The sequence below is a fragment of the Zalophus californianus genome, chromosome 1, assembly GCF_009762305.2.
Source record: "Zalophus californianus isolate mZalCal1 chromosome 1, mZalCal1.pri.v2, whole genome shotgun sequence".
NCBI classification, from domain to species: Eukaryota; Metazoa; Chordata; class Mammalia; order Carnivora; family Otariidae; genus Zalophus; species Zalophus californianus.
Window position 1 is genome coordinate 5,802,819 of NC_045595.1, and position 16,680 is coordinate 5,819,498.

General features: G+C 52.6%; 1 protein-coding gene across 1 annotated transcript in view; it reads left to right on the forward strand.

Moving 5' to 3' along the window:
• Window positions 1–11,727, forward strand: part of ELAVL1 (ELAV like RNA binding protein 1) — a 36,977-nt gene extending 25,250 nt beyond the window's left edge. The window contains exons 4-6 of the mRNA XM_027582679.1: window positions 2,276–2,429; window positions 7,201–7,426; window positions 10,160–11,727. Coding sequence (XP_027438480.1) covers window positions 2,276–2,429; window positions 7,201–7,426; window positions 10,160–10,484 — 705 coding nt within the window. The 3' untranslated portion in view covers window positions 10,485–11,727. The remainder of the gene's footprint in view (window positions 1–2,275; window positions 2,430–7,200; window positions 7,427–10,159) is intronic.
• Window positions 11,728–16,680: the final 4,953 nt, after the last annotated feature.

Below are 16,680 nucleotides of genomic sequence, written 5' to 3' on the forward strand. Positions count from 1 at the left end.
AGGAAGGTTTCTGGAGAACATGACAGGAAAAGACCTGCGTGGGGCGAAGGAGCCGGTGATGCCAAGAGTTGAGAGAGGTTCTGGACCTTGCGTCATGGAGCTTATCGGGTGCTAGGTGTTCTGGTGCAGTCTCCTTGGATGCTGACCTGACTCTGAACTTGATAGTGGTTGAAGAGAAGGAAAGCTATGGTGGTTGCCATGGGCCCTGAAGAACCTGTTGTTGAAAGGAATCGAAGCGCGTTCGGCTGTCAAAGGCATCTTCCCTCTGGGACTTCATCGGGGGACGATCATAGTCCGTACCAGCTTCTGCGCCGCTTCTCCGGGGCCAGAGTCTTGGTCTGGAGATGCTCTTTGCCACCGTGTCCTTCATTAAAAGCCAAGGCTGACCCCAGATGCAGCCCCATCCAGGCAAATCTGCAAAGGCCAGACCAGACAGTTCTGGGAGGCACTCCCTGTGGACCCAGCACAGAAGAACAGCCAGAGTCCTGGCAGGCCTGCCTTCCCCCTTCAGCCCTCCTGCCCAAAACAACACCACTGCCTGGGGCCTTTGGTAAAATGGGACAGCCATCTGGCTAGGGTTTGAATGGGGGTGGGTTCTGCAGGGTGGTTGATGCAGACCTGGAGAGTTTAGGCCCATATGTGTGAGAGAGCGTTGACACCATTCTTTGGAAGTCGAGGAGTGTGACCAAGCTCCAGTGAACTGGCCAGCCACCGCCTCAGTGGGGAAGGGTGCTGGGGAGTCCCTGCAGGCCAGGGTGGCTTCTATCTCAGGGGACAGTGCCACGTCTGCCCCAGGCCTTGGGTGCATCACTGAGTGGCCACAGCATTCCTGTACTGTAGGCCTAACCAAGGTGCCTTGGGCCTGGACACAGCACGGGAAGCTTCCAGGAAATGTGGAACTTGTGCAGCACTTGGAGGCCACCAGCCCCTGACGGGACCTGGTGCCCTGGGGCATCCGTCTAGTCAGGGCCACTTCTGTTCCATTGTCGTCTGGCGTCCAGCCTCCATGATCCTTGGTGCCTCTGGCGGGGGGAAGCTGGGCTCTGACCACAAACACGATTTCTCTTTCCTTCTCCATCGCCTGCTGGACTGCTTTCTGCTCTGCTGGCAAAGGTTGTATCTGTCGTCCCCTCTTAGGGCATGACGTGGGTTCGGAGTCAGCAAGCGCATGAATGAAGGGGTGTGTGTGTGCTTGGCCTGAGGAACCACACCTGTGCCCCTCCTGGCAGGCCTGAGCGTTGTGGTGAGAACACACCTGTTGTCCGTGGCCTCGTGCTGCCCAGTGACACCTGAAAGGTTGTGTCTGCTCCTGGGTTATGGTTTCAGGCTCCTTGTCCTCTCAGCTTTGTGACCCTCAGCATGTTATTTGGCATAGGTCCAAGTCCCCCCACCCTTCCAGTGCCCCCTTCCCAGCCTCCTTCTCATTTCCCAGCCTCCTAACTCGTTCAGACTTGGTTCTGACACTCAGGTGTGATCAAGTCCCTTCCCTCCAGGCCTCCCCTTTGCAGGCGCAGGGGCCCTGTCCCAGCTGCTCCTTCCCAACAGGGGTGTTGGCCTCAGTCCCATCCCTCCTCCTGGCCAGCCACGGCGGTGGCCCTGACCTGGGAAAGCATGAAGGCCTGCCTGGCCACTGGCCCCTGAAGCCTCCCCGCTCCAGGGCACACACAGACCACTTTATCGAAGCCACTGCAAAAGTTCCTTGCAGGCTTTCTTCAGTTTTACAAAACAAAGACCCCAAAAGCATGGAGTCATTTAATATCGAACACTCGAGTGTTGGACTGCAGGCTCCCCCAGCAGCCCTGGGTCCCCCCTGGGCTCCAGTGGCAAGTTGGCCTGCGGGTAGGTGGGTGGCACCCTTCCGGTGGCACCCAGCTCCAGAGCCACTACCCTTCGAAGGCTCCTCGCAGGCAGCACTGGGTCCTGTCCCCAGGCTGCTCACTGTCAGAGAAGGTGCGGCCACGGTAGAAGAGACAGCTGGGTTGAGTGGTGGCCCTGTCTGCCACCAGCTGTGGGCCCTCAGTCTCTTGGCTTTGAGAACTTGGAATATGTCTGTCTCCCTGTGGGGTGTAAAATCCAGGCGAGAAAATGCTAGGGGGTGTCCATCTGGCTCGCTGCTCGGCCCAGGTGAGCTGCTCATACGCGCCGCCACAGGTGATGAGTGTTGGCATGGTTTCTCACCATAAGGGTGGCTTTTTCTCGCCTGAGAGTTAAGCCCACCCCCTGATGTTTTGACCACACACCTGCCCTAACCCCAGAAAGTGGTTTTATCTTCAAGGTGTCGTACGCTCGCCCGAGCTCAGAGGTCATCAAAGACGCCAACCTGTACATCAGTGGGCTCCCGCGGACCATGACCCAGAAGGACGTGGAGGACATGTTCTCTCGGTTTGGGCGAATCATCAACTCCCGGGTCCTTGTGGATCAGACCACAGGTACAGTGGGTGGCCTGGATGCAGGCTGCGGGTCTCCTTTCAGCGGGGGCCAGAGTTTCCAGGAAGACAGGCTGCCGCTTGAGTTTCGAGGACATAGTTATTCCCCTAGGGAGGACAGAATCCAAATGAGAAGACCTTGGCTTTTGTTTTACAAGGCTGGGGAGGTAAAAGTGGTAGTAAAACCACCCCCGTGTTAGGCCAGCATGTTATGGTGAAAATACCAAGTGATCCTGGCCCCTTCCTTCAAGCACCCAAATGTCCCAGCTTGGCTTGTGACTGGGTTGGAAAGGCCACTGGTCAGTCGTTCACTGCTGCTCTTGCAGGCACGTGGTATGCAGTGTGGGACAGTCTTCACTCAGATCCAGAGTTCCCACTTTTCACTGAGCCACAGGGTGGCTCTTTCTGAGGAGCCAGTCTCCAGTCTCCATGATTTGGATGCCCATTCCCCCCCTCCCCCCCTCCCCCCCTTGGGTAGCACATTCAAAGCTGAGAGAGCTCAAGGCAGTACTACCCCTCCCTGATGATGCTGGCCCCTTCACCAGCCCCTCTCAGGTCGTTTTAGCCCAGGAGCTTAGCAGCATGGGCTCTGGGCTTTGCAGGAGCCAGTGAGGCACAGCTGAGCTGAGGACGCAGCTGAGCTCCCCCGGGGAGCAGCCCTGTGCAGGAGGCTGGTGCTGGTCCTCAGCGTGCGGCCTAGGGACTGGAGTCGGGACGTCCGCTGCCCAGCCCTGTGTGTGGCGCTGTGTGGGGAGCGGTGAGCTTGGGCTGCACCTGCACCCGACCCCTCGGTTCCGGTCCCGCCACGAGTGGGAACCTGCTAACACACTGGCAAGGAAGATTTTTGCTCATGGAGCTCAGCAAAGCGATTGGAATTCTCTGCGGTTGATTTTCATGTTCTTCCAACACAGTGTGTTCACCACCCCCTTGGCTGTGGTATTAAAGCAAACCCTGGGTAGTTTGGTCACAGGAAGTCCTAACTCTGAGGTGACCTCCCTTCCAAGGGACCAGCAGCACCCCCAGGAGATCCCAGAGAGCAGGTGGGCTGGGCCTTCCTCCTTCCTGGCCGTGACGGGTGAGGGTGGAGGTGTGCACACATTTTCCTGTGTCCCCCTGAGCTGTGTGCTTTGGGGTAGGTGGCCTGGCCACCTGCCCTCCCTTCCCCCACCCGCTCTGTGGAAGCTCAGCTCCTCGTATGCTGGCCCTGCTGCCTGGGCTGTAGTGCTAGGCTAAGGCCTGGCCTGGAGAGGAGTCGACAGCTCGAGTCCCAGGGCCGGAGGGGAAGGAGGGCCTTCTGGAGTGTGGTCCACAGGTGCAGCTCACTAGCATTTCACAGGTGCTCTGGGTGGCCCTGTGCCTGGTGCAGACACCTGCTCTGACGCCTGGCTATGCTGGAGGAACTAGACCACATCATGGCCTCTGTTCTGCATCTTTGCCATGGGGTAGGGGTGGGATGGGGTGGGGTAAGGATCCCATTTACTTGGTATCAAGCCCCCCTGATCTGCACCAGGACAGTTTCCTGTGGTCCCTGAAGCTCCCCTTTTACCTTCAAGTGCCAGTTGAGAGAGAACAATCCACTTGGCTGGTCTGTGCACGTGTTTATCCCCAGGCCCACCTGTGTGGGCTGCCTGGGGACCTGGATGGCATGACCATGCTGGCCCACATTCTGCTTCCATGGCCCTCCTTTTCCTCATGCCACATGTCCTGCTTTGCCTCTGTTCATCTCCGTCCAGCCCAGCGTGACCGAGTGGAGCTGGCTCTCTCCAAGAACATCCCTGCCCCGGCCACCTAGCTTTCCCCAGGGGCTCCTGCCGCCCTGAGAGAGGTCACTTCTGCAAAGAGTTCCCCTCAGCCATTTGTGGGACATTTTGTCTCCTTTCCCTCTGTAAGACTGCTGTCTCTGGGCAGGGGAGCATCTTGGGATTGGAGGGCTCCAGGCTCGGCTGTGAATTCAGTGTGGCATCCATGGGAGCTTCACTCTCTCGCAGGCATCCCACCAGCTTCTGCTGCTTCAGAGGACGGGACTGTCTTCAGAATCCTTGCAAAGGGTAGGGGGAAGGGAGCCCCCTGTGCACAGCCCTGCCCTAGCCCGGGCTGTTGAATTGGAGAGTTAGAAAGGTGAGCCCCCAGGACTGTAGGTTTCCATTCCCTCCTCTACTCTAGAGGGGGCCACCCAGCGGGGCTTCTCTGCTGGCACCCAGGGAGCCCCGGGGGGCCGGAGCAGAGAATAGCATGGTTGGCAGGTTTGCGTGTCCAGTTTGCCTCCATGTGATGTGCCTTGTAGCATGGAAGGCAGGGGGCAGGTCTCTTGAGAAAGCTTAACCTTCTTCGTTGACAGAACTTAATTTTTAAGTTTTCTTTGCCTTCTTACCCAGTTTAATTGTGAACTTTATAGCTTACTCATCTGGAAATCATGCCATTCATTGATCTCTGCTCTTGATTCTGAAAACACTAGAGGAAAAAAACCACCACGGGGCCCCCTTCAAAAGGTGTATGTTCATCAGATCATTTAGTGAACATGTTTTCCCTTACGCTGACTTTCCCTTTCTTGGGTTTTCTTCATTTCACTTAGGCAGTTTCCATTTGAAAGTCATTTTACAAAACCGAACAGGGAAACCACACCTGCACATACACTCGCTCTCTGCTTGATGGCAAGGTCCTTATCTGTAGAACGGAACTGGCTCCCTGAAGGCAGCCTTCTGCAGGAGCCAGCCAGCTACAGCTGTCGGTTACGTTTGCCTAAGGTTGAATATTCATTCAGGCGTCCGTCTGTCAAAGCTGCCGTTCATGCTGTTCAAGAGCAAATAAAAACAGTGTATGTTGAGTGTGTGGTTTTAGGTGCTCCTTCTGAACGGAAATTGGAAATTGAGTTCAGACTCTAGAATTTTCTGGGTACACATGTGAGTTGCCAGGTCTGTTCTCACTAATTCAGTGTCTCTGGCTGTGTGAATTTTAAATTTATATTTCAACAGTCATGGAGCCAAGGTGGAGGCAGCTTTGAGGTCCCTGGGAGCAGCTGTGTGGTCTCCCGGGGTGCTGTGCTGGGGGGGCGCCAGGAGGGGGGAGTTTCCCGGTTGGAAGAGCTGGGGTGTGTGCTTTCAGACTCACCGTGGAGTGTCCACGGTATGTTACAGTTGTCAACAAAGCTTCCTTGGCCCGAGGGTCCCTGGCCGCTGTCTGCTTGCTCAATTGGGGCACAGTAGTGCATCCAAGGCAGGCATGGGATTCTAAGCCCAGAGTGGGCAGCTGTGCCTCTCAGTGACACTTGTCACTTCAGCATCCCCCTGGCATGTCTCAGTCTCTCTGTGCCCTTCTGTGGCCTTCGGGCCGGTGGAGAGACCCTCATCCTGTGCCCACCGTGGGGCAGTTGGTGGGACTCTGTGGGAAGGGGTGAGGAAAGGTGTGGGAAGTGGGAGCTGCCTGGGGGACATCTGGTGTGCTCACGTAGCTGGTGGCCCAAGGCCCTGCCTGGGCTGTCCTGCGTTTTAATAATTGTCATGCATTGCATGCTGAAGGCCTTTGTCTGGAGAAGAAAATGCGACTTCAGACAGGCTGTGACCGCAATCGAGACGAGTATCTGGGATAGGGCTGTCTACCACAGTCCCTCCCCTCCCCCCACTGCCACCCCAGTACACATCCATGACTCCTGCCATGACATCACACTCTGAGTGGCCCTTGGCTGTCCCCTCTCCACTGCACTTTGACCTTCACACTCGACCCCCTTTTTTTTCTCCCCAGAGAAGGAGCCGGTCATCTACAGCTCCACATTCCCTCACCCCAACCCCACCCCATTTGTCAAGTTCTGCAGGGGACAGTTCTTATTCCTCCCAGGCCTAGAATGTAGACAGATCAAGGTGGAGCATGACTGAACTCCCTTCTGCCCGGTTTGCGAGGTCTCACATTCATTCCAGACCAGACACTGCCTTCAGCAGTTGGGCCTTGGATCTCAGGCAGCCTGGTCCCGGTCCACATTCTTGCTCTGTCGAGAGATTGGGTTATATCAGGGACCCAAGGCTTGACTTCAGCTGGCTCGGTCTAGGTAGCAAGAGGCAGTGCCTTCCCGAGGCAGCTGGAGGCCGGGACAGGGGGCCCTGGGCCTTCCCATGCAGGAGCAGGACGGGTGTGGAGTGCGCCCGAGGCAGGGACCTTAGAATGCAGCATCCAAAAGGTGAGTGAGGTGAAGGCAGGAGTAAAGGGCTGCGGGGTGAGGCTTGTTTACTAGGACTCCGTGCCCTCTGGGGATGACAGGGAAGGAGACGCCCTGCAAAGGACCCACCATCACTCCTTGTTCACAGCGGCCGCTCCCGGGACCTGCTGGCAGGGTTGTGGGGGTGGCGGGGAGCACGGAGTGCAGGGAGGGCCCCTCAGACCCCAGCTCGTCGCCCGCCTGCCCTGCTTCTCGGCCCGGCCGCTCGCCTGCACTTCCATGGGCACCTGGCGTGGAAGGAGTGATGGCAGGTGCCGTCTCTTCCCACATGGCTTGTTTCGAGAAAGAGGTTTGAGTGTTTGGGAGATCTGTCAGCAGGATATCGTTCGGCAGAGACTGTAGCTGCTGCTGCAACTCAGAAGGAATTCTGAAACGTTAATCTTTTATCAGTCAGTGTTTTTTTACATTCATTCATTCATTTTCATATGTAGGTTTAATTTTTGTTTGCCTCATGAAGGTAGCATCCAATTTGAAGCACAGCAGACTGACTGACTTGACTTTTGCTTTTCAGTTTTAAAAATCGTTCCCTTCCCCCCCTAACTCTGTTTCTGTTGGTTTGTTAAAAAGGTTTGTCCAGAGGGGTTGCGTTTATCCGGTTTGACAAACGGTCGGAGGCAGAAGAGGCAATTACCAGTTTCAATGGTCATAAACCCCCAGGTTCCTCCGAGCCCATTACAGTGAAGTTTGCAGCCAACCCCAACCAGAACAAAAACGTGGCGCTGCTCTCCCAGCTGTACCACTCGCCCGCCAGACGGTTCGGAGGCCCCGTTCACCACCAGGCGCAGAGATTCAGGTGGGTCGGGAGGCGGCGCTCTCACCAACCCAGCTCTGCTCCCTGAGGCCCGCCAGGCCCGTGAGGCTGGCTGGTCGGAGTCACTGCATGTCTCCAGGCCCCCACCTCCATCAGAAGGTATCCGTGGGAAAGGATGGTTTGTTTCCATCCGAGTCTCGTCAAAAGTGGAACCAGAAAGGTGGTTCCGTCTGCAGCCGGCCCTGGGGAGGGGAGAGTGCATAGCACTCCAGGGTACGGCGTCTGGTGACCTAAGTGGGGCTGTGAGTGTAAAAGCGGGAGGACGCAGCCTCAGGCGTGCAGAGGTGAGAGCTTTCCCACTCCCGCATGCAGGGAGCCCTTGCTCCTCCACCTCCCTGTGGGTTCGTTTGGATCTCCAAATACCACATGACTTCTGGTGAAAAGCCCTGTCCAGGAAGCAAACGGTTTTCCGACATTGCTTCTGAAAATGACTCCAGTTGCCAGGATGCTGTAGAACAGAGACAATGAGAGTCCGCAGCTTGGGCTCCCAAGTCGGGGGTGTCCCACCTCGTAAGTAACGGCAGTCCCGATGGACGGGCCCCTTGGTTTTGTTTTTGTCAAAACCTATAGCAGTGGCATGAGGGTTTATCTCAGGTAGGTTAGGGACCTTTTTCTCTACGATTTCGCAGGTTTCCCATCTTTGTTTTAAACGGTGAGGTTGGGTAAAACCCTGCTCGTCGGCGCAGAGGCCATTTGGGAAGGCACTATTTTCAGCACGTAGTAATGGCAGAGTTCTCAACTCGGCTCAGGTTCCAAAGCTGGCCTTCCCTCGTTGGCTTTTCTAGTTTAAGGACAAAGGGAGGGGCAGTGTCTTGGGGCGGAAGTGAGCTCAATCCATCTTGAAGGTCAGCGAACACAGTCTGTGTCACTGCTGATAGGTGGGATGCATGGACGACCGCATTCAGCGGGTTCCCAGTAACCAGCCAGCCAGGGAAGGAGGGAGGGGCTTTGGTCACAGGAACAAGGAACAGCAAAGAAAGAGGACCAGAGCAGCCAAAACTGCTGGCCGGGCAGGAAAAGGGGTCTCGACAACCAGAGTGGTTCACAGTGAGAAGAGCCGGAGGGCAGTGTGGGTGGCCGGGGAGGCGGGAGGGAAGACCCGCCACCAGAAGGCGGACTCAGTAAGAGGAAGAGAGGCCCAGCTGAGGAGAGAGTTTGCAGTCAGCTCTTCTCACAGCAGGAAGCCTTCCAAATAAAGGAGGGTTCAGCTCTCCTTTGTACCATCAGAGAAAAGAATGGGAAGGTGGGTTTCATGGTGGTCAGGATGAAAGAAAAGAGCTCCAGTGAGCTGGAGAAAAACCAACTAATGCTAATTAATAGGAATGAGGCCTCAGGTTACTTTCAGTACAACAGGTACATGAAGATTCAGGTTAACTATCATAACTCGGGCTCATGTTTGATTTCCCACAAAACTGGGGCGGGGAACGAGGTCCACTGAAAGAACCTCTTTCCAGTTTTCATTGAAAACTAGCTTGGCTTACTATCACACAGATACAAGGGTGCCTTTTCCCACCCCCACTTCAGTGACATTGTGATCACTGTTCCAGACAGAGTCAAGTCCACTAACAAGCCCCCTGAGTCATTTAACCAACTCAAGCATCCCAGTGCAGGCTGTTTACAAGACTTTTGCACATTCAAAGCCACGGCCAGTCATGTGTCTTGATTCTTCCAAACCCGCATTGAAAAGAATCTCTGGATAAGCAGGCTGCACCTGGGGAGCTGGTCACTCTTGTCTCATGTCTGTCAAAAGAATGAATCTGTTGAATGGCCCTTAAAGGCACCTGCTCACCCCTGGGTCAGCGCCACAGCTCAAAGCCCGATTTTATTTTAGAGCAGGTCATGCTTCTTGGCCCCACGGATGCTATATCACACTCAGATATTCTTAAACTGACACAAAGTCCATTTTTCTGAAACCTTTAGAGGGCCATGTGGCTTCAGCAACAACTTTATCGTCTCCTTTAATTCTGTTGCAATGGCCACACGTTTGTAGAAGGCTTATTTTTTATGCAACTGAAAGCATTGCTTTGGAAAGGGTCCCACATTTTTGGTAGAGCTTGGTGGACTTGCAGTTCACGGCCATCACTTCGGCCCCTGGCCCTTCTGGCATGCTGTGGGTCGGCAGCGGAAGGTGGCTTGGAGCTGTGGGAAGGAATTCCTGCATTGGCCCTTCGCAGGGGTGTGCTCACCTGGGACCCCTCTGACAGGGGCAACCAAGATGAGGGCAGGGTACAACATTTGGGGGCAGGGGGAAGAAAGAAAGAAAATCCCCCTCTCACCCCCCCCCCCCCCACTGGCCAAACACGTACACACATACAGAGGCATAGGGTGTGAAGAGTGAGTTTCCTCTAGGGAGATCTGAGGGTGTAATAACACCTAGGAGGATGTGGAGAAGCTACCATCCTTTAAATGTGGGAAGCCTGGGAATGACTAAACAGGACCCCCCTGCCCCCAGCGATAGAAGGGCTGAAGGGAGCAGCTGGTCACCAACAGGCCATCACTCCAAAGGAAGTTGGTTGAAGCTCTGCCCCTCTGCAGGCGACAAGTGTCTCTCCTCAGGGTCAACTCTCTGCAGAGCAGGGAGCAGCCCCCCCATATTGAATTCCCGTTTGTGACCGATGGGGGTGTGCCAGCCTTGCCCGAGCCATGCCCCCACCTCTGCATTGGCACACCAGCCTGCATGACCTTGACCTGCATGCTGTGCTCTCTGTTTGCTAGGTTCTCCCCTATGGGTGTAGATCACATGAGTGGGCTTTCTGGTGTCAATGTCCCGGGCAACGCGTCTTCGGGCTGGTGCATCTTCATCTACAACCTTGGGCAGGACGCCGATGAGGGGATCCTCTGGCAGATGTTTGGCCCCTTTGGGGCAGTCACCAATGTGAAAGTGATTCGCGACTTCAACACCAACAAGTGCAAAGGCTTTGGCTTTGTGACCATGACAAACTATGAAGAAGCCGCCATGGCCATAGCAAGTCTGAACGGCTACCGCCTGGGGGACAAAATCTTACAGGTTTCCTTCAAAACCAATAAGTCCCACAAATAACTCGCTCATGCTTTTTTTTTTTTTTGTACGGAATAGATAATTAAGAGTGAAGAAGTTGAAACTTTTTTGTTAGTGTACAACTCATTTTGCGCCAATTTTCACAAGTGTTTGTCTTAGTCTAAATGAGAAGTGAAAAGGTTTTTATACTCTGGGATGCAACCGACATGTTCAAATGTTTGAAATCCCACAATGTTAGACCAATTTAAGTTTCTTAAGTTATTTCCTTTAAAATATATATTAAACAGAAATCTAAGTAGACTGCATTGACTAACCAGTCCCTCGGGACGGTGGTGAACCTGAAGCATGCTTTAACTTCTAAGACTGTCTAACACTCGTTTCATTCGGTGTCTCCACAAACTGGATATAAAAAAAAAAAAAAAAGACCTTTTTAGTTTTAGTTTTCAAACTAAAGATGTTAGACAGATGCTGAGTGTGCGTTTTCTCAACCGCTTCAACATTTTAAGCGATTTCTGCTTTGGTTAACAGGAAATTGCTTTCCCCAGCAGGTGCCATTGCCACTCCTGCTCACTCAGCCCCGGGGCTCTGCAGCGGTGCCATTTGATGGGGAGGGGGGGCCGCCACCGGGGAGGGGGGGCCGCACGCCGGGCCACGCCGGGCCCTCCAGAGAAGGACACGCACAGGTTTTGCAAGCCCAGGCGCCAATGGGAACGGACCAAAGAGTTTCAGGGAAACTCCAGTAGATTTCAGAGTCAGACCTAACTCCAGGCGCGCCTGAAGACGTGCTGCTGATCCTCTGACTTCCCGAATTTCTGTGCACACGTTGCATGCACGGTGCCCCGCACACCGGGCGCTGGTGTTCCCAATCATTTCTCCACTTTTCCCAGAGCAGTTCACACAGCTCGAATGCCTAAGATCGCTCTATATTTTAAGAACACAGAAACATTTGAGCATTGTATTTCTCGCATCCCTTCTCGTGAGCGCTAGACTTGTTTCTATTTTAGTCGGATTTTGTTTTGAAACTTTGCTTTCGTATGAACACTCAGCAGAAAAGTACTTACTTCTTGCCAGTTATCTATTAACAACAAAAAAAAAAACAAAAAAAAAACAAAAAAAAAAACCTTTGATTTGTAGTTTTAAAGATTAACCCTCCCAAGTTCTCTTCATAACTGCCTTGACATTTTGGGTTGTTCTGTTCTGTTAATTTTCTTTTGCTTTTTTGTGTTTTTTGTTTGTTTTTACTTTTGCATTTAAGACCATTAAATTTGATTTTGTTTTGCTCGAATTTTGTTTTGTTTTTTATTTTACCTTTTCTTTCTTTTTGGCTAGGTAAGGTCCAGACGGCCAGCATTCAGGGAGGATTTATAAAAGATCTTAAGAAACAAAGACTTGCCTCGAGACAAAGCATTTACAGGTCTGTGACGTAGGAGTGTGCAGTCACAGATGGCGTTTTTTAAAACGGGGGAGCCAGTAGGGAGAGTCTGAGAGAGAGAGAGAGAGAGAGCCTGAGAAGTGGCAGGGCCAGACCTCCGGGCAACTCCTCGGGAGTGTGATCTGACTTTTATAAATATCTAGCATTTAGAGAGAATCAAAAACAGGAGAACTTAGTACCAGCAGTTTTTAGCCTTGACATAAGACTAAAACACATAACAATAGGCAGTTTTAGTTGATCGATATCATGGAATTGTGGTATTATTTATCTATTTATCTACCTACCTATTTATTTATTTATTTATTTAAGTGGAAAAAAAAAAAAAATTGGGCACAGGCTTCTCCAGAGCAGGTCAGTGTTCTGAGACGCCCCCAGACCGTTTGAGGCTGCCTGTCCCAGCCCCGTTTCCCTCAGAGTTCGCCGAGGGGCTGCCAACTGCTTGCATTATCCTCCCCAACTTGAAATGTTGTCATGCTGTTTTCCCACTGAAGGGGCCAAGTTCATACCTTGAGACCTTCTCATGAGTTGGCCACGTGCCGTGGAGGAACCCCACCCCACCCCCCCGCCCCCTCCTCCAGCGGAAGTTTCCAGATCCTAAGTCAAAGCCCGCTTACGTGCCTCCTCCTGGAGCCCAGAGCCCAGGCCCGTTGGCCTGGATTTGACACAGGAGAGGGCCCCCCCCCTGCTCTGTCTGCCCCAGAGCGCTCTTCACCACAGACCAGGACGTTCCCCAGGAAGAATATGCCTTTCAGGTTGTGCTAGCCTTGGGCCGGCGTCTCCTCAGTGAAGATGAGATTCCCAGGTCTGAAAGCGACCCTTAGGTCTCTTCCTTGACGCACATTCCTGCCTGCCCTCACTAGCGTTCCGTGTCTTACTTGAATTCGGTTGGAAGCATAAACCGTGAAATGACGGGCTCGGAGCCAGCACCGCCGCTCCTTCCCTCCCCGCCCTGTTATCCGAACCGCATTGATCACTGATGCTGGCACAGAGGAGGAGATAGCCTTTGAGAGTTGCCTGAGGTTTCTCAGTTCAGTAAAATCCTCCTTTTACATGGGCTCCACTCTGAACAGCCTTTCTGGCTAAAACCCCAGCGCGTTGCTTTGGGAGTGTGAATTTGCAAGTGTGTGGAAGGCTTTCGCTTTTGATGTGTTACTTAACCCTGAAAAGCAACTGGCGCTCCCAGGGATGTACCAGGTGCTGGCCCTGTGTCCAACAAGTTCATTATCTCTCCTCCAGGCTCATTTGCAAAAAGGAAGATCCCATTTTTTAAAAGTCACAATCCAAAAGAAAACTGTTTTATAAAAGTTTTTTACATAGGGCAATCATATTTCTATTTCACAAAATGAGTGCTCTCCTTTTTATTTGGGAATTTTGATGAAAAAAAAGAAAGTAGATAATGTTAATTTATCGGAAGTTTGGTTTGGTACATAAATACCAAAGAGGCTTTGACTGGATTTTCTTTTGGCCTGCTTAACGTCCCCTGATAGTTGTTTGCTAAGAAGCTCCAAATTTGTGAACCTGGTTCCAGTTGAATTATTCACTTTTCACGCCTTGGCTCTGCCCTTCTTTAGTTTTTCATTGTAATATGCCAAGCTGTCTTTTTCTGCGCTGGCTGTGCCTCTAGTCGCAGGTCCTGTGACTGGGATCCCCACCCCCCACCCCCACCCGCCACCATCTTGCCAGAGTAGCTGCAAGACGGGCTTTCTTGGCCTGTAGGCAGATGGTGCTGGGTGGGCTCCACCTTCTTTGTTCCCTGAAGGTGAGTCCTTCCCTTGCCAAGGGCAGCTGCCTTAACCTCTGAGAGTCTGCACTTGGTGTTTGTGCTGGAAACCCAGCGTCCAGGGTCTGACCCGTGCTGCTGGAGGGAGCTGGTGCTTTCTGAGCTGGCAGCTGGGGGCGGGGGTGGGGGGAGTGGGCGGCCCTGCTGGATCAGACAAGTAGATGAATCCGAAGACGGTTACTGGCAATAACTCGCCCTGGTTTGCCTCCAAACTAGGGCTGTTGACCGACCCCAAGTCTGCTGTTGGCCTTGAAAATCAAAGTTAACATCACCCAGCTGTTCCATTTCACATCTGATTCAGCCTGATTTTATTTCTCTGTGCTTTTTGCAGCCTTCCTGGGTTGGGTAAGAGAGAGTAAGAATAAGCTGCCAAAGGTCTATGTTCCCCAGCCACCCCCTTCCCCAAGCCCTGCCCCTGAAATCCCTGCCACCTTCCCAGGACCTATGGCACCTCTGGGACCTGAGGCAGCTCCTCAGGAAGCACCTCCCGCTGTCCATCAGATTCCCAGGCCCAGCCCCCAACTGAAATCCCAAGTGCTTTCTGTTGGGTGGCACTGATGATTGACCCTTGCTGACGATAGCGGTAGAACCTGAATCCCAGACCTCCGGCAGGGTTCACACTTCCAAACCTTTTGATTTGCCTCTGACTTCTAATGATTGTATCGTATATTTTCCCACAGCCTTTTGGTGACCTAGTTTTCAGGTTTCCGCTTGGTCATTAAAAAAAGAAAAGAAAAATTATTTGTACATCACCGCAGGGACCTAAGTTTAGGTTAACCGACGGCTCGAGCAGCGGCTTTGAGAGGACTCTATTGCATTCCACCAGGAGAGAAGGCTTGTCCGTTGGTTGGGGCCACCTCTTTACCATGTACTGTTCCGTTTCCAGTGACTTGCTCTGGGGGGTGGGGCGCTTGACCAGCTGGTTCCCGTGTTGTACAGTAGATGGGTAGACGTTTTGTATATTAGTGTGTTTTAAGTTATTGATTTGTTTTATATAAAATAATTTATTTTTCAGGTACCATTTTTCATTTTAACTTTGTTTTTACATGGGTTTGTTTTCAATAAAGTATGACACTGCTGTCCAAAAGTCAACAATAAAATGAATCCCATTGTGTTCTTTTGAGGATGCTTATGTAACTAGCTCTTTTTTATTATTTTCAGGGAAAAAAAAAAAAAGCCCTTCTCAGTTTTCCATCTCCCCATTTGCCTTTTTATCCTTGTGAATAAATGTTCTTTAGTGTTTTAGGAGGAAAAAGCAAACCTAGATTTTGATAATCCAGAAGATTTCAGATTAATAAAGAAGCTTTGAAAGAAGACCATTTTTCAAAATTTTAGTGAAGTGTGAATATTTTTTGTCAATGGCTTTCTCAAAGAGAATGAAACTTTTGCACCATTTTCAGAGTTTTTATAGAGATGCCAAATTGATATATTTACATGTAATGGAAACATGAAAAAGTTTTATTAAACAATTGTTCATAGCTGTGTAGACATTTTAATTCAGTTTCCAAAGCTCTCAAAGCGTATTTTTGGAGTACGGAGTGATATCGGTTTGGGGTGTTACTTACGGTTCCAAATGACTCGATTGTCCAAATACTTAGATCTTTCCACAGGGATCAGGTTTGTGTTAAATGCTGTATGTTAACTATGACTGGAATTCTGTGATATTTTGGTAATAAATGAAGTGGGCTCATTGAGATGTGGTGGTGTAGGGGTGATGGTGTGTAATTGTAAGCAGCCAAGCTGAGAGTACAGCGCCGGCCAGGACTGCAGGTGACTTCCTCCTGCCTAGGTAAGCAGCTGCCTTCTGCCAAGCTGTCCCCTGTGTGCCAGGCCACGGAGCCCTAGGACAGCCCAACCCCGGGGTGGAGAGGGGAAGGCACCGGGACATGCTCGGTGACCCACTGCCTCTGCCCAGATGCGCCCCTCATCTGGACGTCCTCACAAGCCAGCCCCCTCCCCAGGGAGACCCAGAGGCCTCGCTTCTCCAAAGGTTCTCTCAGAGGTTTGTGGGCTTCCTGCGTTGTCCCTGGGCGTTGCCTCTCCATCTGCTCCCCACACCTGAGCCCTGTGGCCGTTCTGAGTATTTTCTGATGTTAATCCCCTTTGGTGATGAGAGAGTGAGCTCTGACTCACTGCGGGCACAACGGAGCACAGGGGTCTTAGGGTCAGAGTCTTTGGTTCGAATCCTGGTTCCGCCCACTCCCCAGTGTGCAGTGCAGGCAAGCCAGTGACTCTCTGGGCCTCAGTTTCCCCCTCTGTGAAATGGGGGTCCGTAACACCCACCCATCTCCCTTTTTCCCAGATGTGGCTAAACGGTCCCATGGGTTCCCTTGTAGAAGTAAGGTCTGATACCAGTTGGGGAAGCAGGGTGGCACTCCAGCAGGAGGGGACTCCTCAGGTGTCCCTTGGGTGCTCAGACCGAGGGGCCGGCTCGGGACCTCCGGCTGGGGCTCCTGGGGCCCCTGGGCAGCCTCCTGTGTGCCGGCAGTCCCGGGCACCAAGGAGAAAAGGGATCTGGATGTCAGTCCTCCATGTGTTGGACAGCAGGGCTTCCTGGACCAAAGCGTGGGTCCACCTCCTCCAGGAGCCTCGTTTAGAAGCAGACTCTCAGCGTCAGCAGGTCTGGGGGGAAGCAGAGAGTCTGCGTTTCTCACGAGCGCCCCCAGTGATGCCAGAAGTGTGCTTAAACGGAGCCTACCAGCCCCCTTTACCCCACACTCCCCCTCACCCCAGACTGTGGAGCCCGAGAGACTGAGCCCCGTGTGCAAGGAGGGGGGGTGTGGAATCTCTTGCCACCAGATGGTCTCCTCTTGAGATGCTTTCATTTTTCCGTTCAAGGGCCTAACGCCCGCATCCCTTTGTCTTTGAATTTTGGTTTTTCTGTTTAACCTCAGTAATACCTTGGCACAATTTGAAAGGATTTCCAGAAGAGAAGGGAGAAAATCACAGACACCACTGTTGTCTGGGAAACGGCGGTTTGTGTTTAATAATAAGATCCGAGTTGTGACATGAGGGTGGGGGCTGTG